Source organism: Pongo pygmaeus, chromosome 11, assembly GCF_028885625.2.
Source record: "Pongo pygmaeus isolate AG05252 chromosome 11, NHGRI_mPonPyg2-v2.0_pri, whole genome shotgun sequence".
NCBI lineage: Eukaryota > Metazoa > Chordata > Mammalia > Primates > Hominidae > Pongo > Pongo pygmaeus.
Window position 1 is genome coordinate 23,394,694 of NC_072384.2, and position 23,294 is coordinate 23,417,987.

The window sequence follows — 23,294 nt, forward strand, 5'->3', positions numbered from 1 at the left end:
AAAGCTGGAGGCATCACACTACCTGACTTCAAAGTATACTACAAGGCTACAGTAACCAAAACAGCATGGTATTAGTACCAAAACAGATATATAGACCAATGGAACAGAATGGAGGCCTCAGAAATAACACCACACATCTAAAACCATCTGATCTTTGATAAACCTGACACACACAAGCAATGGGGAAAAGATTCCCTATTTAATAAATGGTGTTGGGAAAACTGGCTAGCCATATGCAGAAAACTGAAACTGGACCCCTTCCTTATACCTTATACAAAAATCAACACAAGATGGATCAAACACTTAAACATAAGACCGAGGACCATGATACCATTCAGGACATAGGCATGGGCAAAGACTTCATGTCTAAAACACCAAAAGCAATGGCAACAAAAGCCAAAAGTAACAAATGGGATCTAATTAAACTAAAGAGCTTCTACACAGCAAAAGAAACTATCATCAGAGTGAACAGGCAACCTACAGAATGGGAGAAAATTTTTGCAATCTATCCATCTGACAAAGGGCTAATATCCAGAATCTACAAAGAACTTAAACAAATTTACAAGAAAAAAAACAACCCCATCAAAACATGGGCAAAGAATATGAACAGACACTTTTCAAAAGAAGACATTTATGCAGCCAACAGACATATGAAAAAATGCTCATCATCACTGGTCATTAGAGAAACGCAAATCAAAACCCCAATGAGATACCATCTCATGCCAGTTAGCATGGTGATCATTAAAAAGTCAATAAACAACAGATGCTGGAGAGGTTGTAGAAAAATAGGAATGCTTTTACACTGTGGGTGGGAGTGTAAATTAGTTCAACCATTGTGGAAGACAGTGTGGTAATTCCTCAATGATCTAGAACTAGAAATACCATTTGACCCAGCAATCCCATTACGGGGCATATACCCAAAGGATTATAAATCATTCTGCGATAAAGACACAGGTACACATATGTTTACTGTGGCACTATTAACAATAGCAAAGACTTGGAACCAACCCAAATGTCCATTAATGATAGAGTGGATTAAGAAAATATGGCACATATACATCATGGAATACTATGCAGCCATAAAAAAGGATGAGTTCATGTCCTTTGTAGGGACATGGATGAAGCAGGAAACCATCATTCTCAGCAAACTGTCACAAGATCAGAAAGCCAAACACCACGTGTTCTCACTCATAAGTGGGAGTTGAACAATGGGAACACATGGACACAGGGAGGGGAACATCACACACCAGGGCCTGTCAGGGGGTGGGTGACTAGGGGAGGGATAATATTAGGAGAAATACCTAAGGTAGGTGACGGGTTGATGGGTGCAGCAAACCACCATGGAACATGTATAGCTATGTAACAAAACTACACATTCTGCACATGTAACCCAGAACTTAAAGTATAATTTTTTAAAAAAGAAAAAAAAAAGAAATAATGTGATGTGGAAGACATTCACAACTGAATTAAATGTTATGATTTAAATTTTTAAAAAAAGCTATTTATTTGGTTTAGGTGTGAAGTTAAACTAGGATTCTAGAATTAATTGAGGAGCTTTCCTTTTTTATTTTTCGGGTCTGAAACAGTTCATAGGGTATATAGTATCATTTTTATTCAATAAAAATTTGGTAGAACTTACCCATAAAGCCACCTGAGCCTGTTAACATTTTTAGGGATATGTGCATCCCCTTCATTTTATTCCATGGTTGTGTTAGTATATTTAAGTAGTCAATCCTATCTTGAGTTTATTTTTTCCACTTTTATTATCTTTAAAAATTTGGCTTAAATGTTCACATTTGTTACCATAAAGCAGTGTGTAGATTACACATAACAACAACAACAACAACAAAAATTAGCCAGGCATGGTGGCACATGCCTGTAATCCCAGCTACTTGGGAGGCTGAGGCAGGAGAATCGCTTGAAGCCAGGAGGTGAAGGTTGCAGTGAGCCAAGATTGCACCACTGCACTCCAGCCTGGGCAACAAGAGTGAAATTCCATCTCAAAAAAAAGGAAAAAGAAAAAGAAAAAAGAAAGGAAAGGAAAAGAAAGGAAAGGGAAAAGGAAAAGGAAAGGAGCATGCAAAGGATGGAAAATATAGCCGGGTCCTAGCCAATGGTCTGGACAACAAGTTCCACGAAGACCTGGAGCAACTAAAGGAGATTCAGGTCCACAGAGGGCTGTGCCACTTCTGGGGCCTTTGTGTCCAGAGCCAGCACGCCAACACCACTGGCAGCTGGGGCAATACTGTGGTCTGCCCAGGAAGAAGTAAGTCTGTAGGTCTTGTCTGTTTAAAAAAGTTTATATAACTAAAATAAATTTTAAAAAAAAGAACAGTTGTGGCCAGGCGCCATGGCTCATGGCTGTAATCCCAACACTGGGAGGCCAAGGTGGGAAGACTGCTTGAGCCCAGGAGGTGGAGGCTGCAGTGAGCCGTGATCGCCTAGCTACACTCTAGCCTGGGTAACAGAGTGAGACTCTGTCTCTTAAAATAAATAAATGCATAAAAAATAACCCTCGTCACATAAAAATGATCATCTCATTGTGTCTCATAATATTTTATTTTATTTTATTTTTAGAATCAGGCAAAGGGATTCTAGGGATGGGCCTGAAAGGGGCAGCTCTGTGCTTGTTTATTACATGGGTACACTGCATACTGGTGGTGACTGGGTTTCCAGTGTACTCATCACCCACACAGTGAACATCGTCCCAGCACGTAATTTTTCAAGCCTCTTCCCTCTCCCACCTCCTCTCTTTTGGAGTCCCCAGTGTCTGTCATTTCTATTTTTATGTCCATATGTACCCACTGTTTAGCTCCCACTTATGAGAATATGAAGTATTCGGTTTTCTGTTTCTGGGTTAGCTCACCTAGGATAATGGCCTCCAGTTCCATCCATGTTGCTACAAAGGACATGATTTCCTTCTCCTTTGTGACTGCGGTGGTTTATAAATTTTAAAATAATTTTGAAATGCAAACATTTTTAATGTTTCACGCAGCAAATGCACACACCATGTGTTTTAACCCAGTTCCTTATCATAGGCTATTTAGATTGTTTCCAGTTCTTCCTATTATAAATGGCATAGTGATGCTTTGTAAGCCCTTATCAGGATTTAAGATCATTTCTTTTGATAGGTCCTATTTTTAAAGTTCTTGACACATTTTGTCACATCACTACCCAGAGAAGTTGAACTAATTTCCACCCCCTGCCCACCAGAGCCTGGGTGAGCCCCTGTGTCTGCCCCTTTCCCAACATGAATATGAACACAGTAGACATTTGGGCTAATTTAAGGGTGAAATGATGCCTCATTTAATAGCCCAGAAGGCCAGATAATTGGAGCTGCACTTCTGCAAGGTTCCTTGAATGGCAGGAGGGGGTGGAAACAAGACTGGTTGGAAGTTGAGGCCTGCAGTAGGAGAACAGAGAAAAGGGTTGGGGACCAGGGTGATGAGGGAGGCTGATGAGCCCAACAGAAGACAGGCTTCAGGCTGGGAAGAGGGTGCCACAATGAGGACTGCAACCCCACAGGACCCAGGACACCCACACCCCTTACTGAAAGGCAGGAAGGGATCCTGTGATGGGGAGGGGATGGGGTGAGTCAGCACAGGGGCCATCAGAGGGAATCCAGGCCCTCTGAGCACCCCACTCTCCACTCGCCCGCACCCTTTCTAGCAGTCCGCCAGCCTCCGGTGGGACACTGCCAGACTTGGTGTCTAGTCTTGGGGCCGTACATGTTAAACCTCACACAGGGCAAAGCATGGCAGAAATGATGGCCAATCCCAGCAGAAGAGGAAGGAAATTTCCCTCACCGCTTCAGATCACATGGCCCTGAATTCTCTGCAGACTGGCATTTATGGAGGCCACACTGTTGAGGTGACACAGACAAGGGTTTCTCCCCACTTCTTCCTACAGAGCTGCCCCTTTCAGGCCCATCCCTAGAATCCCTTTGCTGGACTGAATGTGTCCCCCCAAAATTCCTATGTTGAAGCCCTGATCCCCATTCTGATGGTAGGAAGAGATGGGGCCTGTGGGAGGTGATGAGGTCATGAGGTGGAGCCCCATGATGCGATTAGGGACCTTATAAGAAGAGACACCGGGGAGCTTGCTTCTCTCTCGGCCATGTGAGGACACTACTGAAGACAGTTCATACAAACCAGGAAGTGGGTCCTCAACAGACACCAACCTCCCAACACCCTGATCGTGGACTTCCAGCCTCCAGAACTGTGAGAAGTAAACATCTGTTTTTTATAAGCCACCTGGTCTATGCTATTTTTGTCATAGTAACCCAAACATACTAAGAAATCCTGTGACCAAGGGACAGCTGGGCCAGATATCAGAGTGGCTCATCAGGCAACCCCACAGGGACCAGGCAGAGTGGTGGGGAGGGAGAGGAACACAGGAGGGGGAAGGGAAACAGGGCTGAGCAGTGGGGGAACCTCAGCCCCACCCCAGAGAGCCCTCTCCCTCCTGGTCTCTCATGTACCCTGCCTCACGCTGCTGCCTGCCCAGCCCTGCCACCAGCCCTCCTCAGTTTCCATGCTTGGCCCCCAGTAGGTGCTCCAGGCCACAGGTGATAAGGGTGGGGTGGCATGGGGGATGGAGGAGGCCTGGGTGATTCGTGCAGGAAGAGAAGCAGGTTACACACACTGAGGACTCAATAGTCCGCTCGAGGCTGTATGGAAATGCCCAGAGGCATTTTGATTGTTACAATGAGCAGGGGACGAGGGTACAAAAGTAGTATGCACAGGACGGTCCAGCTCAGTGAAGAACTGTCCCACCCAAAGGGTCAGTAGCTCCCCATCTACATGCAAAATCAGAAGGAAGAATTAAAAACAAACAAACACATCAAAAGGAAGAAAGGGAAGGAGGAAGGAAAGGAGAGAGGGAGGGAAGGAGGAGAGGGGGCCTGGCATCCATCTATGAGCATCCCGGAGGTCCTCCAGGACCTGCCCTAACAGGCAACGAGAACCCAACATACCAAGGCAGGCCCAGGACCGGTGCTGTCCTCAGACCACGCAGGCTGTGCAGCAACTGTATTTTTCCCTGTGGCTGCCAGGATAACTTACCACAGACGGAAAGCCTTAAAACAACAGAAACATACTCTCTCACAATTGTGGATGCTGGTGGCAGCATCACTCCAACTTCTGCTTTGCCCATCACCTGGCATTCTGCGTGTGTGCACGCCCAAAATGCTCTCTTCTCACGGGACACTAGTCATGGTTTACCAAACCCAACAGGACCTCATCTTTGTTTTGTTTTGTTTTGAGACAGAATCTTGCTGTCGCCAGGCTGGAGTGCAATGGCACAATCTCGGCTCACTGCAACCTCTCCCTCCCGGGTTCAAGCGATTCTCCCACCGCAGCCTCCCGAGTAGCTGGGATTACAGGCACATGCCACCACGCTTGGCTACTTTTTGTATTTTTAGTAGAGACAGAGTTTCACCATGTTGGCCAGGCTAGTCTCGAACTCCTGACCTCGAGTGATGTGCCCGCCTCAGCCTCCAAAAGTGCTGGGATTACAGGCGTGAGCCACCGTGCCCAGTCATGACCTCATCTTAATGTGATTCCATCCTCAAAGACTCTCCAAGTACAGTCTCATTCACACGTACCCATGTACCAGCGATTAGGACTTGAACAGATCTTTTGGAGGGTGACAGAATACATTCTGTCCCAGAATTCTGACCCAGTAATCAACGCCACAAATCTCTATTCCTGCTTCTGAGTGTGGTCTATGGAGTATCGGCCTCTTCTGGAAGCTTGTCAGGAACACAGAACCTGGGCCACCTCAGACCTACTGAATCAGCACCTGCCTGGTCCCAAGGGCCCCAGGCAATCCACATGCTCATTCAAGTTTGAGAAGCCTTGGATCATTACCCACCTGGGGGGGTGTAAGGCAAGGCCAGGAACTCATAGAGGTGGAGGTGACTGGGAAAACCTGAGAAAGGATTTCCATAGAGAATTGCTTGCTGTCATTCCTTCCCATATCCTCATCTCCCCTAAGTAGCTATAAGACATGTCAAGATTCCACCTTCAGGAAGGAGGGGAGTGTTCACACACACACACACACACACACACACACACACACGAGGACACGGATGGTACCTTCAGGGAACCAGTGAACTTGGTCTACATCCTCTGGAATTTGGGTGATACAGGAACTTGTACCTGGTTTATACACCAACATCTATGATGCCAGCCAGGAGGCGTGCCTGGCAGCAACGCAGAGTGCAATCCCACGGCAGTGACAGACAAAAGATGTGGCCCTTCTTAAAGGATCAGGATGATAAAATCCACTTGGAAAGGCCCTTCCAGGAGGAGCCTCTGGGCACAGAGCTGACCTCAGCTGGCAGGCAGGTGGAGTCATGAGCAACCAGGTGAGGGACACCTCAAAAGTGTGCTTGGAGACAAGGTGCCAGCAACCTGGCATTTGCCGCCTCTGAAGCTCCCTGGCCACGTGGCACCTGCCAGCAAGGAGCCCCTTTCTGTTTTCTCCTCCCTCTCTTCCCTGTCCTAATCCTGGAAAGCCCAAAAACAGAAACTGGGATGTAGAGAGAAGGTGGAGCCAAGAAGAAAGACGATGTGGGCTGTGCTCCCCTTTGGGGATTTCTCTGCCTGAGACACTGAGCTGGGGAGAGGAGACATTTGATATTAGATTTTGAACGCGTGGAACATGCTTCTATTGACTGACATCTGAGGAGCAATCACAAGTGCGGAGCTCTCCCCAAGATTTCATCCTGTGGGGAGCAAGAACAAGCCCATGGAAAGGGGCAGCCCTGAAAAAGAATCAAATTGCTCGCTCACTCCGAGAATCCAGCCTAGCCATAAAAACGCAATGGGAAGAGAGCGCTTAACTGGAAGAACTGACTTTGCTACAGGGTCAGAGATGCCCCCTTGGGGATGACGGTGGCGCTGAGCCAGAGGGTGGATGGTGTCGGGGTGAAGGAGGCGAAGACTGTGAGCGTGGGAGGCGCGTCTGTTAGAGGAAGTGGGCTGGCTTCGCTTGGCACTCCCTCCCAGGGTCTCCACCTCAGGCCCACAGGCCACTCTTCGGGCACACACAACCTGGGCCGCCTTCACGCCTTCGTGGCTTCCAGAACAGGGGCCGCGGCTATCCCCTGACAACAGCTGTGCTTGATCTGTCGCTCTCGCCTCACCGCCCTGCTCCCTTGGCAATCCACTCCCCACCCTTCCTCTCCACTCAGTTACTCATTAGTATAAAAGTATTTGAAAGGTACAAACAGGCCGGGTGCGGTGGCTCACGCCTGTAATCCCAGCACTTTGGGGGGCCGAGGCGGGTAGATCACTTAAGGTCATGGGTTCGCGACCAGCCTGGCCAAAATGACGAAACCTCGTTTCTACTAAAAATACAAAAACTAGCCGGAGTAGTGGTGTGCACCTGTAGTCCCAGCTACTCGGGAGGCTGAGGTAGGAGAATCGCTTGAACCCAGGAGGCGGAGGTTGCAGTGAATGAGCCGAGATCGCGCCACTGCACTCCAACCTGGGCGACAGAACAAGACTCCGTCTCAAAAAAAAAGAAAAGAAAGATGCAAACCGCCACAGCCTCGCTTTAAACCCGCACATCCCCTCACATTTACAACAAAACCCCATTTTCATACTTTGACACACAGAGTCATGGGGCTCCAGCCTGCCCCCTCGCAGCTCTTCCTCCCTCCTGTGCTGGGCTCCAACCCCACTGCCGGGTCCTTCCTTCTAGCCTACTTGTGCAGGCCTGTCCGGTCCAGCTGACGGCAGGCGCTTAGTTCTCCACACCCTGCTCCTCAGCCTTCAGGCCTCGGTGCTAACGCCACCTCCTAAGGGGACCCTCCTGCGCCACCCAGTGTGCCTCTCCCCCACGAGGCTCTTCGGTCTCCTAAAGCAGCCATGCTGCCCTCAGGCTGTAAGTTCTCTAAGGGCCGCCACCCAGTGTGCCTCTCCCCCACGAGGCTCTTCTGTCTCTTAAAGCAGCCATGCTGCCCCCAGGCTGTAAGCTCTCAACGGGCCGCGGACAGGGCCACACAGGAGGGCTCACCCACAAGTGAGTGAAAGAATAACCAAATTAGGGCGGGGCGCGGTAGCTCACGCCTGTTATCCCAGCTCTTTGGGAGGCTGAGGCGGGTGGATCACTTGAGGTCAGCAGTTCGAGACCAGCCTGACCAACATGGTGAAGCCCCGTTTCTACTAAAAATACAAAATAAGCCGGGCGTGGTGGCGGGCGCCTGTAATCAGCTACTCGGAAGACTGAGGCAGGAGAATCGCTTGAACCTGGGAGGCGGAAGTTGGAAGCTGGAAGTTGCAGTGAGCCGAGATTGCGCCATTGCACTCCAGCCTGGGCAACCAAAGCGAAACTCTGTCTCAAAAATAATAATAAGCAAATTGAGGAATGAGAGCAGCATCTCAAGGACACAGGTACTGTTTTGTAATTTATTTTAGACCTTCTTTGAAAGTAGGCGTGAACGTAGTTGTTTCAGGCACTCTTAAGCGAAGTCAACCGGCGCCCCGACAGCCGAGGGTGCGGGAGCTCCCCACGGCCCAGCCCCAAACCCCGCTGCCGCGCCGCGCCCCGCCCCCGCGCCTCGGCGCTACTCACGCCCCGCCCTCCTCTCCTCGTCACGCCCCATGTCGCGCCTCCGCGTGACTCAGGCGTCTCCCAGTCTCTCGCCATGACCTCGTGCCCCGCCCTCGACCCTCGGCGCAATTCATGCCCGGCCCTGCGCCTAGCCACACCCCGTGCCCCGCCCCAGCTTCTCCGGGCAACCCCTGCTCCAACCCCGCGCCCGACTCATGGCCCTCCCCGCCCCTCGCCACGCCTCGCCTCCGCGCTTCGCCGCGCCCCTGTCCTGCCTCTACTTCCGCCTCGGGGGAGCTAGGAGCCCGACGTTTCCGGGAGCGCCGCGTGGAGTTAGCGTCGGCCGCTTTTGGCATGGCGACTTTTTCTGTCCCGGTTGGGCCAATCCTGTCGCTTAACCCGCAGGAAGATGTCGAGTTTCAAAAGGAGGTGGCGCAGGTTCGCAAGCGCATAACCCGGGTGAGCAGGCACCCTGGCCCAGGCTGCAAGGGGGTGGCGATGGACCGGGTCTAGGGGGTATCTGAGGTTGCACGGCTCCCGGCCCGGCCGCCCCTTGCCTTCGCGTACGCCTTCATTACCTCCAGGGTCTCCCAAGTGGAATCGACCGAATCAGGGACCGACCTCTTAAGCTTGCAGGCCACGGTTTCCGAGACGAAAGGGTTTACGCTGGTCGGTAAATGATGGAGGGGTTTGGCCGCTGAGGCCTTGGAGCTTTCATGTGGGGGGTAAGGGGGAAGTATTGGGGTGACGGAAGCAGTGGAAGGAACCAGCTGGAGGGAATAGGCTCCCATACCACAGGTTATCTCCGGGTTAGAGCTGTCACGCTTCCGCGTTCCCCCCGAAAGTGGGGGCCCCAGACTTAACACATTCGGGAGGTTTGTATGCCGGGTTGGTGATCTGGGAGTTATTAAAATAGAGTATTTGCCAAATTCCACTTGCTGACTAGGGCCCCTGACATCGCTTATACTTTCTGTGGTTTTTAGCGTAAAATACACAGGAAAACTTAGAAGTTCTTGTTACAGAGGTAAGGGTATGATGACTGAGACGCCGAAAGGCTAATCTGTACCGTGAGAGTTAAGCGTATCGAAAATTTTACGATGAAGTGCGAGTAAACAGTAATATGCATACCAAATTGAAGGCTACATTTATGTAGAGTTTTCTGGGCAGAAGATCTAAAATGGCTTGTTCAAAGATGTCCTTGCTTATCCGTTGATTGACATAGTTATTGAGCACTAATATTATATTGGGTGCTGGGATGCCAGGCTGGAAAGATAGTTGACTACTGCTTGACCATGGCTTTTGTGAGGAGAGAAACACTAAACAGCCAGTTCTTTAATTACTACTGTGGTAAGTGGAAATGCAGAGTAGGTTCTTGGGCCGAGGGCTAGGGGTTTTGTTACAATGTGATTTTCTTATTTATATATTTAATTTACCTGGTCTTTACGTCTTCAGCGAAAAAAACAAGAACAACTTACACCTGGAGTAGTCTATGTGCGCCACCTACCTAACCTACTTAACGAAACCCAGATCTTTTCATATTTCTCCCAGTTTGGCACTGTGACACGGTTCAGACTGTCCAGAAGTAAAAGGGTAAGATTTTTGCAATTGGATGTAATGTTTTGTTTTTCAAATGTGTATTATCCTTGACATTAAAGAGCACGTTCACACATACATTATTGCTTATCAGATTTCCTCCAAAAAGGAGAGTGGAGGAGGTTTAGAATCTGAAACAGCTACAGGAGCAAAATCAGTATTATTGTAAAAGTCTGTTTTTTACATTTCTCCAAATCCTTACATTAAATTGACAGTCCTGGTAAATGAACTTCAGTATGAGGCCCAGGTTTATACATCTTCTTGTACTAGCCTCTGGTACAAGCATCCTTATAATAGCAAAGGTTTATATAGTGAATAAAGATAAGGACTCTGGAGTTGGACTGCCAAGGTTTGGGGCCAGGCTCTACACCTTACTAGTTAGAGTGATGTGACCTTACCATGCTTCAGTGTTGTGATCTGTTAAATATAAGTAAAACTTCCTGGGAGTATTTAGTCAAAGGTTAAATATAAAGTCTTTAGAGTATTGCTTGGCACACAAAAAACACTATATAAGTATAATTACTATTTGTGTCATACCTGCCTTCTAATGAGAAAAAGCTTTACATAGCTTGTTTCAATAGTAGAGGAGTGACCCACTTTCTTTTCTTTTCCTGCACATAAACTTTAATTGGTTGTAGCCATAGACACCTATTTGATTTAGCATGTGGGGGCTAGGGTGCGCATCCATCATCTGTTAGTTGTCCTAAAGATACAGATTATAGGTAGAATTGAGGTCCCTTTTGTACCCTTCCCACTGCTCTCCACCTTCTCCTTTAATTAGGGAATTAAATTCACAAATTCAGTTTTCTTTTTTTCAAGACTGAGGCTTGCACTGTCGCCCGGGCTGGAGTGCAGTGGTGCAATCTCAGCTCACTGCAACCTCCGCCTCCCAGGTTCAAGCGATTCTCCTTGCCTCACCCTCCCAAGTAGCTGGGATTACAGGCGCCTGCCACCACGCCTGACTAATTTTTTTGTGTGTTTTACTAGAGACAGGGTTTCACTATGTTGGCCAGGCTGGTCTTGAACTCCTTACCTTGTGATCCTCCCGCCTTGGCCTCCCAAAGTGCTGGGATTACAGGCGTGAGCCACTGTGCCTGGCCACAAATTCAGTTTTGATGTCTATATATGTTTATAAGTTTTTACTATATATATATATATATGTACTACAATACATATGTGTATGTATATAAATGTACACATAGTATTATTTTAAAATTATATTATTTCTATCATTCTTCGGCTGAATTTTTTTATTCAATAATCTGAGCTTTATCCGTGTAACTCTAGTGCCTTTTTTATCATTGCTCGTTACTTAGGTTATTAAAGTTTATCCACCCTCCTATTAAACATTAGGTTTTGTTTTCGGGGGCGATCCCGGCTCACTGCAACCTCTGCCTCCCAGATTCAAGTGATTCTCCTGCCTCACCCTCCTGAGTGGCTGGGATTACAGGTACCGGCCACTGCACCTGGCTAATTTTTGTATTTTTAGTAGAAACAGTGTTTCACCATGTTTTGGCCAGGCTGGTCTCAAACTCCTGACCTCAGGTGATCCGCCCACCTCGGCCTCCCAAGGTGCTGGGATTACAAGCGTGAGCGAGCCACTGTACCTAGCCCGAACATTAGGTTTTTTAATATTTTTAACTCTTTAGATGAAGCTGCTAGGAACAATCTTTGTGCAGGTATAGGCAGATTTTTCTAGAAGAGTATTTTGCAGACTTTGGCTCACAATAAGAAGTAAGTTTTTACCATCACAAAGATGAGGGTTTTAAAAAAAAGTTTTACAGCACAAACCAGCACACATACACATGCGTGTAAGCATAACTGAAATAAAAGCCCAATGAGACAATATTTAAACTAGTTTTGTGTGATGCATTGATTTTCTGTTTCATTCTATTCAGTTTTTTGTTTTGTTTTGTTTGAGACGGAGTCTCGCTCTGTCGCCCAGGCTGGAGTGCAGTGGCACAGTTCTCAGCTGACTGTGATGTCCACCTCCCGGGTTCAAGCGATTCTCCTGTCCCAGCCTCCCAAGTAGCTGGGATTACAGGTGCCTGCCACCATGCCTGGCTAATTTTTTTTTTTTTTAAACGGAGTCTCACTCTGTTGCCCGGGCTGGAGTGCAGTGGCACGGTCTTGGCTCACTGCACCCTCAGCCTCTCGGGTTCAAGCGATTCTCCTGCCTCAGCCTCCTGAATAGCTGGGATTATAGTCGCATGCCACCATGCCCGGCTAATTTTTGTATTTTTAGTAGAGACGGGGTTTCACCATATTGGTCAGGATGGTTTCGAACTCCTGACCTCAGGTGATCCACCCACCTCGGCCTCCCAGAGTGCTGGGATTACAGGCATGAGCCACCTCTCTTGGCCTAGTTTTTCTTTTTTGAGATGGAGTCTTGTTCTGTCGCCCAGGCTGGAGTGCAGTGGTGCAATCTCAGCTCACTACAACCTCCGCCTCTTGGGTTCAAGTGATTCTTCCAGCTCACCCTCCCCAGTAGCTGGTATTACAGGTGTGTGTCACCATGCCCAGCTAATTTTTTGTATCTTATAGTAGAGGTGGGGTTTCCCCATGTTGGCCAGGCTGGTCTCGAACCCCTGACCTGAAGATCCACCTACCTCGGCCTCCCAAAGTGAATATTTTTTATTTTTAGTAGAGATGGGGTTTCACCATGTTGACCAGGCTGGTCTTGAGCTCCTGACCTCAGATGATCCACCCGCCTCGGCCTCCCAAAGTGCTGGGATTGCAGGGGTGAGCCACCGCGCCTGGCCTTCCCCTCCCTTTTGAGTGCTGGGATTATAAATGGATTTTGAGGATTTAAATTTTTCCCAGAATCCCCCTGTTGAAGATAATTAAGCTGAGACTCAATTGTGGAAGTGTCCAAGTTGCTTGTTATTGACACAACTGGTGCTGGAAATGAGCCTCCTGATTCCCACTGTTAAGCCATGTGACTTTTAAGTTGAAGACTTTTTTAATACCATGGGGTATTGTTACTGAATAAATTCCAGCTATAGGAATTGTGTATTTATCATATGTAACCAAAATCCCAAGAATACCAGAAAATCAGCTGTGTGTTCAGACTTGTGCATCTTTTCTTTTTCCCATAACAGTCCCCAGAATATGTGAATTGAAGTTAGAATTAAGCATGTGGTAATATTTGATAAGGGGCTAATATACATTATTTAAAATAATGGCATTTTAGAAATTTGATGATGCATTCAAATTTAATTGTTCTACTTTTTGTGGCGGATTCTCTGTTGCAGACTGGAAATAGCAAAGGCTATGCATTTGTGGAGTTTGAGTCTGAGGATGTTGCCAAGATAGTTGCTGAAACAATGAACAACTACCTGTTTGGTGAAAGACTCCTGAAGTGTAAGTGCTCCTGTCTTACCACAGGGTTGCCTGGGTGCCTGATGCTGGTGGGTGACTGTGGTGGGAAAGGCGGCTTGCCTAGCTGCTTGGACATGCCACTTCATCTCTGGGATGACTCTTACAGAATGGTGCAAGGATTTCAGTGTATGTTGCAGGCAGATTCTAATTGGAATTTTAAAATCTCCTAGCCTGAGAGCTGTTTTTACCCTAAATGGAACTGGACAAGTTACCTTGGGGACACATGGGAGGAGCAGCTAACCCATCCTTATGGGCTGTGAAAGGCTTCTCTAAGGAAGAATAATTGACATTGAAACCTGAAGACTAAACAGGAGCAAGCCAGGTGAAGGGGACAGGAGTGAAGACAGACCATTCCTGGCTGAGGGACAGTGAATGACTAACCAGAGGTGCCTAACCATTTGGCTGTGAGAGAATGTGAGGAAAAGTAGCAAGAGATGAGGTAGCAAGAAGAGGCTTCAGGTCAGGTTACTGAAGGCCTTCTAAGTCAGTGAGTTCCTAATTTATCCTGAGGGCAGTAGGGATAGCATCAAAGGTCAGGAATCGCATTGCAAAATCTGTCTAAATGGTGATGGCTGCAGCTCTTCCACACGAGAGAAGCCAGAAGGAGTGGAAGAGTGACAGCACCAGATGAGTAGTTCATCCTGCAGAAAGGAGCCAGTGCAGCCCCTACCCTGCAGTGCATAGGGTGCAGACAGCATCCCTGTCGAGGTCCTGCTGCCCTTGGGAGGCAAAGCAAAGTTTCTGGCTTCCCTGTGCCCATGGTGGCATGTGGCCGTCTTAGGTACCCAAGTTCACAGCTGACAAGGCTGCCCAGGTAGTGTCTCTCTATTCACTTCCCATTGCTGTGAGAGAACCTGGGATTACAGGTGTGAGCCACTGTACCCAGCCATATCATTTTGTTATGTGAGGAATGGCACTGGGGAGATTATAAAGTTAACGTTAAAATACCTTGATGTTTTTTTCTTTTTAAAAATAGGTCATTTTATGCCACCTGAAAAAGTACATAAAGAACTCTTTAAAGACTGGAATATTCCATTTAAGCAGCCATCATATCCATCAGTGAAACGGTATAATCGGAATCGGACACTAACACAAAAGCTACGGATGGAGGAGCGATTTAAAAAGAAAGAAAGATTACTCAGGAAGAAATTAGCTAAAAAAGGAATTGATTATGATTTTCCTTCTTTGGTAAATATTCGTGAAACCTTTTTTGTGGTTTGTTGTGGGGAGGGGAGGGGGCAGCTTTGTACCTTGTAAAGTACCTAGCCTAGCGCTTATCACAATCTTGGCTCACTGCAACCTCCACATCCTGGGTTCAAGCAATTCTCCTGCCTCTAGCCTCCCAAGTAGTTGGGATTACAGGCACACACCACCACGCCTGGCTAATTTTTGTATTTTTAGTAGAGACAAGGTTTCTCCACATTGGCCAGGCTGGTCTCGAACTCCTGACCTCAGGTGATCCGCCCACCTCAGCGTCCCAAAGTGTTCGGATAATAGGCGTGAGCTACGTGCCCAGCCAGTTTTTTTACTAAATTCTTTTTTCTTTTTTGAGATGGAGTTTTGCCCTTGTTGCCCAGGCTGGGGTGCGATGGTGTGATCTTGGCTCACCGCAACCTCCGCCTCCGGGGTTCAAGCGATTCTTCTGCCTCAGCCTCCCGAGTAGCTGACATTACAGGCATGCGCCACCACCCCGGCTAATTTTGTATTTTTAGTAGAGACAAGGTTTCTCCATGTTGGTCAGGCTGGTATTGAACTCCTGACCTCAGGTGATCCGCCCGCCTCGGCCTCCCAAAGTGCTGGGATTACAGGTATGAGCTACTGCACCCGGCCTTTTTTTTTTTTTTTTTTTTTTTTTTGAGACAGAGTCTTGCTGTGTTGCCCAGGCAGGCTGGAGTGCAGTGGCACAATCTCAGCTCATTGCAACCTCCACCTCCCAGGTTCAAGCGATTCTCCTGCCTCACCCTCACGAGTAGCTGAGATTACAGGTGCACGCCACCATACCTGGCTAATTTTTTGTATTTTTAGTAGAAATGGGTTTCGCCATGTTGGTCAGTCTGGTCTCAAACTCTTGACCTCAGGTGATCCATCCACCTCAGCCTCCAAAAGTGCTGGGATTACAGGTGTGAGCCACCATGCCTGGCCTGACTAAACTTTTGAAACATTCCATTGTAGGTTCTTCCTAAAACATTATGAGACCAGATTCTGTTATTTCCATTATACAGAAGAGGAAACTTCTTTTAAGGAGATAATCTGATTTGTTTAACTTACATGATCTGTTTTAAGTTACTGAAGTAAACCCACTATTTAACTAAAGACTCTTAGATTGCCATTTATTAGCCAGGTGAGGTAGTGTGTGCCTGTAGTCCTTGCTACTCAGGAGGCTGAGGCAACAGGATCTCCTGAGCCTAGGATTTAAAGTTTGCAGTGAGCTGTGATTGTACCATTGCACTCCAGCCTCAGCAACAGAGCAAGACCGTATCGCCAGAAAAGAAAAAGATTGTCATTCAGAGGTGACACTGCCAGAATTAAGTCTTTGGTTTACTGTATGCTATAAGTAGATACCAAAACACTGAACCTTTCCTCCATCTGTCACAGTGAGGAGAGCTATGTCTTTTATTATAGATCAAGAATGAAGCTTATTATGGTGTGGCTAGTATAGATAAACGTCTCATTTTTTTCTTTTTTTTTTTTTTTTTGAGAGTCTCCCTCTGTTGCCCAGGCTGGAGTGCAGTGGCACTATCTCGGCTCACTGCAACCTCCGCCTCCCGGGTTCAAGTGATTCTCCTGCCTCAGCCCCCACGAGTAGCTGGGACTACAGGCACACACCACCACACCCAGCTAATTTTTTGTATTTTTTTTTTTTTAGTAGAGATAGGGTTTCACCATGTTAGCCAGGCTGGTCTCGAACTCCTGACCTCATGATCCACCCACCTCAGCCTCCCAAAGTGCTGGGATTGTAGGCGTGAGCCACTGCGCCCAGCCAATTTACTAGGTTTTTAACCTTATCCAGAAACTAGATGACTGTGTTACCCTCCTTTGCTTCAATTCTCGGTGGTTAATTTTTTGCCCAAATCCCAAATACTGTCTTTAATAGTATTAGAATATTTCGCCAAGGCCTTAGGCCCTGGTACTCTTGTGAACCATTTGGGAACTGAGACAGTGAAACTTGAAAAGAGGCATGCAAGCACTGCTTTTCCTGTACCCTGTTTGTGACTTAGGAGATGGGGGTGGCCTGCCTTTGCACATTTTTCCTGCTTCCACCCTCCTGAGTTCAGGATTCTGTGAATCAGTGAGCCCCAGGTTTTGGCCTTCCCTTCAACCTCTGCAGCTCTGTCAATTCCTCTACTGGGTTTTTCCTAGTTTTGCCCTTTACTTGAGATAATTCACTGTATTTATGAGTTTTGATTTTTTAAATTGAAATGCTCTTATCATTTAGGGAGGATTTACTGATGATATATATGAGGATCTAATGCTAAGTTTAGAAAGAAAAGATATGAGACTGTCAATTTCTAACTTCTTTATTAAAGATTTTACAGAAAACGGAAAGTATTTCAAAAACTAATCGTCAGACATCTACAAAAGGCCAGGTAAAATGTTTTTTATCATTTTCCATGCAAGATATTAGAGAAGGATAAGTAGGAAAACATATTCAAGACTACTATAGCTGATCAATATTCAAATTGATGTCTTTTAAAATTTATTTTAAGGTTTTACGTAAGAAGAAGAAAAAAGTTTCAGGTACTCTTGACACTCCTGAGAAGACTGTGGATAGCCAGGTAAAATGGTTTTCAATACTCCAGACACCAGATATTACAGAAATAATTTGAAGGAGGAAAAGCAGTTTCTGCTACTCTCATTTTAAGATTTCAAATTAAATATTGTGACATTTGGTAGATCTTTATTGTTGATTTAGCAGTTTTCTGCCTAAAACCTTATAATGGAACATGCTATATTTGTTAATTGTGAATTTCTGTACTAAGTTTGATAAGCATCTGAGTTCTTTATTCTTTGCAATAGTATCACCAAAAGATGGTAACAGAGCTAAAATAATGGGGCACAACTTGTAAAAATAGAGGAGAGACGATATTTTTGGGTAAAGTCATAATCGTGTTTTACATTTATGTATTATAATCTTTACTTGTTGAATCCAGGGCCCCACACCAGTTTGTACACCAACATTTTTGGAGAGGCGAAAATCTGAAGTGGCTGAACTGAATGATGATGATAAAGATGATGAAATAGTTTTCAAACAGCCCATATCCAGTGTAAAAGAAGAAATACAAGAGACTCAAACACCTACACATTCACGGAAAAAAAGACGAAGAAAAAGCAATCAGTGATTTTCAATGTATTATATTTCTTCTGAAAAATATAATATTTTTATGAGAGTGGACTTTGTATTTCACTAGGTACAATGAAATACAACCTTTGACAAGATTTTCAGAGGAAAAATACACTGTTTGGTCAAGTTAAGGAAAGCAGTGTGTAATTTTGGATTGCCTGCCCTTGGCTGAAATACAGGGGTGCATACCAGCTTGCAGTGGCTTGGCTGACATTGCCTCTTTGTCCTGGCCTCTAGTTTTCTTATGATATTTCATAGCTCTCCTTAGTTTACTCTGCCCGGATAGAAAGTTGACCACTAACTGCAGGTTTAAGTACTAAACTGCAGCCTTTTCTGTCGCCAGCAGTTAAAGACCACCAATCTTGTTTGTCCACCTACATGGTTTGTCAGGGACATTTAACTCATGGGGGTGCTTTAGATTTCAACATCAGATGGTTGAAGCTGGAAGTTTAATTATATGTAGAGTGAGAAGGCAATTCCAGTGTTAGCACAGATTTGTTTATGTGTTCAGATTTTAATAGAGATTCAAAAATGACTCATTTTTACCAATAATGTTAAATTAGTTTTGGTTGTGCTAGCATGAATTAATAACCAACATTTTATACCAGTATCATCAGTGAAGAATTGTATTTCAAGATTCAAACAATAACCAGCAATTAAACTTTTTTTCTATAATTTATTCGTTTGCGAGTAGGACTTGGGAGTCATTGGGAAAAAAAGATAATAAATTTTCCCCTTCATTAGCGAATTCAGACTCTTTAAAAACATTGCCATCAGATGTAGTAGCTTGTGCCTGTAATCCCAGCACTTTGGGAGGCTGAGGCAGGAGGATCACTTAAGTCTAGGAGTTGGAGACCAGCCTGGGCAACATGATGAGAGCCCCTCTCTACAAAAAAATTTTAAAAATGAAGCCAGGCACGGTAGCTCGCGCCTGTAATCCCAGTACTTTGGGAGGCTGAGGCGGGTGGATCATGAGGTCAAGAGATCAAGACCATCCTGGCCAACATGGTGAAACCCCATTTCTACTAAAAATACAAAAATTAAATGGGCGTGGTGGCAGGTACCTGTAGTCCCAGCTGCTTGGGAGGCTGAGGCAGGAGAATCGCGTGAACCCAGGAGGCGGAGGTTGCAGTGGGCCAATATCGGGCCACTGCACTCCAGCCTGGTGACAGAGGAGACTCCGTCTCAAAAAAAAATGAGGTGGGCATGGTGACGCATGCCTATAGTCCCACCTACTTAGGATGCTGAGGCAAAAGGATCACTGAACCCAGGAGTTTGAGGCTACAGTGACCTATGGTTGCACCACTGCACTCCAGCCAGAGCGACAGAGCAAGATCCTGTCTCTTAAAAACAAAAAAAAAGCTGGGTGCGGTGGCTCACGCCTGTAATCCCAGCCTGACCAACGTGGAGAAACCCCGTCTATACTAAAAATACAAAATTCGCCGGCTGTGGTGGCACATGCCTATAATCCCAGCTACTCAGGAGGCTGAGGCAGGAGAATTAGTTGAACCCGGGAGGCGGAAGTTGCAGTGAGCCAAGATCACACCATTGCACTCCAGGCTGGGCAACAAGAGCGAAACTCCGTCTCAAAAAACAAAATTCATTATCACTCTCTTAAAAAAAAATTTTTTTTAATTCATTGCCACTAAGCATTCTTTCATCTAGCATTTCTTAAGTCTTTAATACGATACAGGGCTAGGTGTTCTGATGCAAAATAGAGTTGGTTTTAAGTACATGCGAAAAGCAGATTAGATCTCTAGAATGGTTCCTGGCACATGGAAGATTTAGTATGTATTTGTTAAATAATGCCCTATTTGAACCATCTCTGAGCTTCATGGATCTGGACATCTGTCTGGTTTCCCCTGGGAAAGCATCAGATAAGGTTCTCCATGTGAAGACTGGTTTATTTGTGTCATAAGTCTGTTGTGTTTGATCTTAAGGGGCATGTGCATTCAAACACATACATGTACATGGCAAGATGAACTGAGTATTTCTCCCTTCCTGAACAGCCACCTGCCACCCCCCGTATTTGTTTGTTTAGAGACGGAGTCTCACTCAGCGTTACCCAGGCTAGACTGCAGTTGCACAATCTCTGCTCACTGCAAGCTCTACCTCCGTGGTTCAAGTGATGCCCCTGCCTCAGTCTCCTGAGTACTTGGGATTACAGGCATGCACTACCACGCCCAGCTGATTTGTGTATTATTAGAGACAGGATTTCACCATGTTGGCCAGGCTGGTCTCGAACTCCTGACCTCAAATGATCCACCCGCCTTGGCCTCCCAAAGTGCTGGGATTACAGGCATGAGCCACCACGCCCAGCCAGCTATAGACATTTTTTGTAAAAAAACATTTTTTTAATGGAAAAGTATATATCAAAATTAATTCAGTTATCAAACTAATTAGGTTTTTCCCTGTTTCTTTTTTGTTTTTTTCGTTGAAACGGGTCTTGCTATGTTGCTCACAGTGTTCTTGAATTCCTGGGGTCAAACGATCCTCTTGCCTCAGCCTCCTAAAGTGCTGGGATTACTATCATGAGCCACCAGGCTAGCCATTTTTCGCTTTCTTAATTTTTAAAAATTAATGAGGTTTTTGTTGCTATTATATATAATCAGACAAAAAGCTATAAAGGAAAAAAAGAATTAGTCCACAGACAAGTTTCGGTTGGAGTCCGACATTTCACGAGCTGTGTATTGGCCATAAGATGGAGTGTCGAGTGAATAGATGCCACAGAAATGGCCTTTGAATGGCGAATGAATGAAGTTGACACAAGTTCAGAACGGGGTTTTCCATTACTATCGCTTGGAATACATCGTGGCCAAAGCCAAGGCAACTGGTCACTGTGACTGGAAATTGTAGCCCTGGCTGATTGTGGTATGAGACTGCTAATATGAATTCTAAAATCTCGCTTTAATGCAGCAAAGCCTATTTCTTGAAGTGGTTGGGGAGAAAGTACAGCACATGAAAATGATAGAGAATTCACATTTCAGTGTATGTAAATAAAGACTTACTGGAATGCAGCCACACTTGTGTGTATATGCTGTCTGTGGCTACTTTTCTGCTATAGGAACTCAGTTGTAACAGACCATATGTGGTCCTCTGCTTGGTGCTGCTGCTGGATGCACTACAGATTGTGCATTTCATCATTGGAGTAGTCCCAACTCATAGGAATGCATCAGAAGAGTTAGACGTTTAAAATGGAGTATCAGCTGGGTGCGGTGGCTCACACCTGTTAATCCCAGTACTTTGGGAGGCCAAGGCAGGCATATCACCTGAGGTCAGGAGTTCAAGAGCAGCCTAGCCAACATGGTGAAACCTCATCTCTACTAAAAATACAAGAAACTGGGCACAGTGACTCACGCCTGTAATCCCAGCACTTTGGGAGGCCGAGGCAGGCAGATCACGAGGTCAAGAGATCAAGACCATCCTGGCTAACATGGTGAAACCCCCATCTCTACTAAAAATACAAAAAATTAGCTGGGCATAGTGGCGGGCACCTGTAGTCCCAGCTACTCAGGAGGCTGAGGCAGGAGAATTGTTTGAACCCTGGAGGCAGAGGTTGCAGTGATCTGAGATCGTGCCACTGCACTCAAGCTTTGGCGACAGAGTGAGACTCTGTCTCAAAATAATAAACAAAACACCAAAAATACAAAAAATTGGCCGGGCGCAGTGGCTCACGCCTGTAATCCCAGCACTTTGGGAGGCTGAAGCGGGTGGATCACCTGAGGTCAGGAGTTCAAGACCAGCATGTCCAACATGGTGAAACCCCATCTCTGCTAAAAATACAAAAAAATTAGCCAGGCTTGGTGGCTGGCACCTGTAATTGCAGCTACTCAGGAGGCTGAGGCAGGAGAATCGCTTGAACCCGGGAGGTGGAGGTTGCAGTGAGCCGAGATCACCAGTGCACTGCAGCCTGGGCACCAAGAACAAACTCCATCTCAAAAAATGAAAAATGCAAAAAATTAGCCAGGCGTGGTGGTGGGCGCCTGTAATCCCAGCTACTCGGGAGGCTGAGGCAGGAGAATCACTTGAACCTGGGAGGCAGAGATTGCAGTGAGCTGAGACCGTGCTATTGCACTCCAGCCTGGGCAACAAGAGCGAAACTCTGTCTCAAAAACATAAAAATAAAATGGAGTATCGGCACCCAATTTCTTGACAGGAAAATGAGGCTGTAACTAAAGTAAGTTTCCAAGTGGCTTATTGGTTAGCCAAGCAAGGAAAGCCATTTAGCAATGATGAGATACTTGTGTTTGATTCCAACAGCAGAAGAAATGTGGCCAGAGAAAATAAACTTGTTGTTGTAGTTGTTGTTGTTAGAGACAGGATCTCACTCTGTGGCCCAGGCTGGAGTGCAGTGGCATGATCGTGACTCGCTATAGCCTCTGCCTGCCAGGCTCAAGTGAACCTCCCCGCTCAGTTTCCCAAGTAGCTGGGACCACAGGCACATGCCATGATGCCCAATTAACTATTTTTGGTAGAGACGTCTCACTTTATTGCCTGGGCTGGTCTTGAACTCCTGATCTTAAGCCGTCTTCCCTCCTCATCCCAAAGTGTTGGGATTACAGGCATGAGCCATCAAAATAAACTTAGAACTGTTGGCCTTTCAGTGAAAACAGTTGCTTGAGGAAGCAACATCAATAGTTTAAAAACAAGACAAATAATTTTGAACGTTTTCCTTGGCTCCTGAGGGGCTAACAGGTGTTGCCAATACTGCTCAGTTGATCGTTCAAAGAGTCATTGCCGAGTTGGAAGTGTTAGGACGATCAGTTTATTTCAGTTTGCCCAGAACCTTTCTGGCTTAAACACTGGAAGTCCCACATTCTGGGAACCTCCTCAGTCCCAGGAAAATTGGACCTTAGAAGTCACCCTGGAAGTGACTGAACAATTAGCCTCTGAATAGTCTGTGGAGCAACTGTAAGCAAAAATATTTTCAAAGTTGAGAAATTTATTACAACCTGAAGCGGGATTTGCCAAGTTGGGCCACAACTGATAGCGGCAAAAATACGTATGTAGTGGAAAAGGGCTTAGTCGAACAAATTTCCCATTTGTGAAAATATAGGGCATTTGAAAGCTAGTCATTGTATGAATTACCAGCAGGTGCTTTTCAGAAAATACATGAACCTATCGTGTCATTGAAGCAGTAGTCACCAGTGCACTTCATTTGTTCCCATGGACTTGGCCATCAGCAGCAGTTCCGTGGATTTTTGACAGAAATAGAAACAGAACATCCTGACTCACCCTACCTACCACGCAGCAGTTTGATGGCTTAGCAGTGATAAAGATTTACCTAGACTTTCTGAGTTCAGGGCCAAGATTTAAAATTTGTGAGTGAGAACATTCTGTTAACTATTATCATCAAATACTGAACAGGTTCAGAAAGTAGATTTTGCTGCAAACTTGCTGTTTCTTCATGAATTTA

General features: G+C 46.0%; 1 protein-coding gene across 1 annotated transcript; it reads left to right on the forward strand.

Moving 5' to 3' along the window:
• Window positions 1–8,607: 8,607 nt before the first annotated feature.
• On the forward strand, window positions 8,608–18,553 carry NIFK (nucleolar protein interacting with the FHA domain of MKI67). Its single transcript, XM_054477767.2, has 7 exons — window positions 8,608–9,021; window positions 10,015–10,152; window positions 13,410–13,518; window positions 14,513–14,724; window positions 17,064–17,123; window positions 17,244–17,312; window positions 17,688–18,553. Exons 1-7 carry the CDS (start codon window positions 8,695–8,697, stop codon window positions 17,874–17,876), a joined length of 1,104 nt encoding a protein of 367 aa, XP_054333742.1. The 5' UTR covers window positions 8,608–8,694; the 3' UTR covers window positions 17,877–18,553.
• Window positions 18,554–23,294: the final 4,741 nt, after the last annotated feature.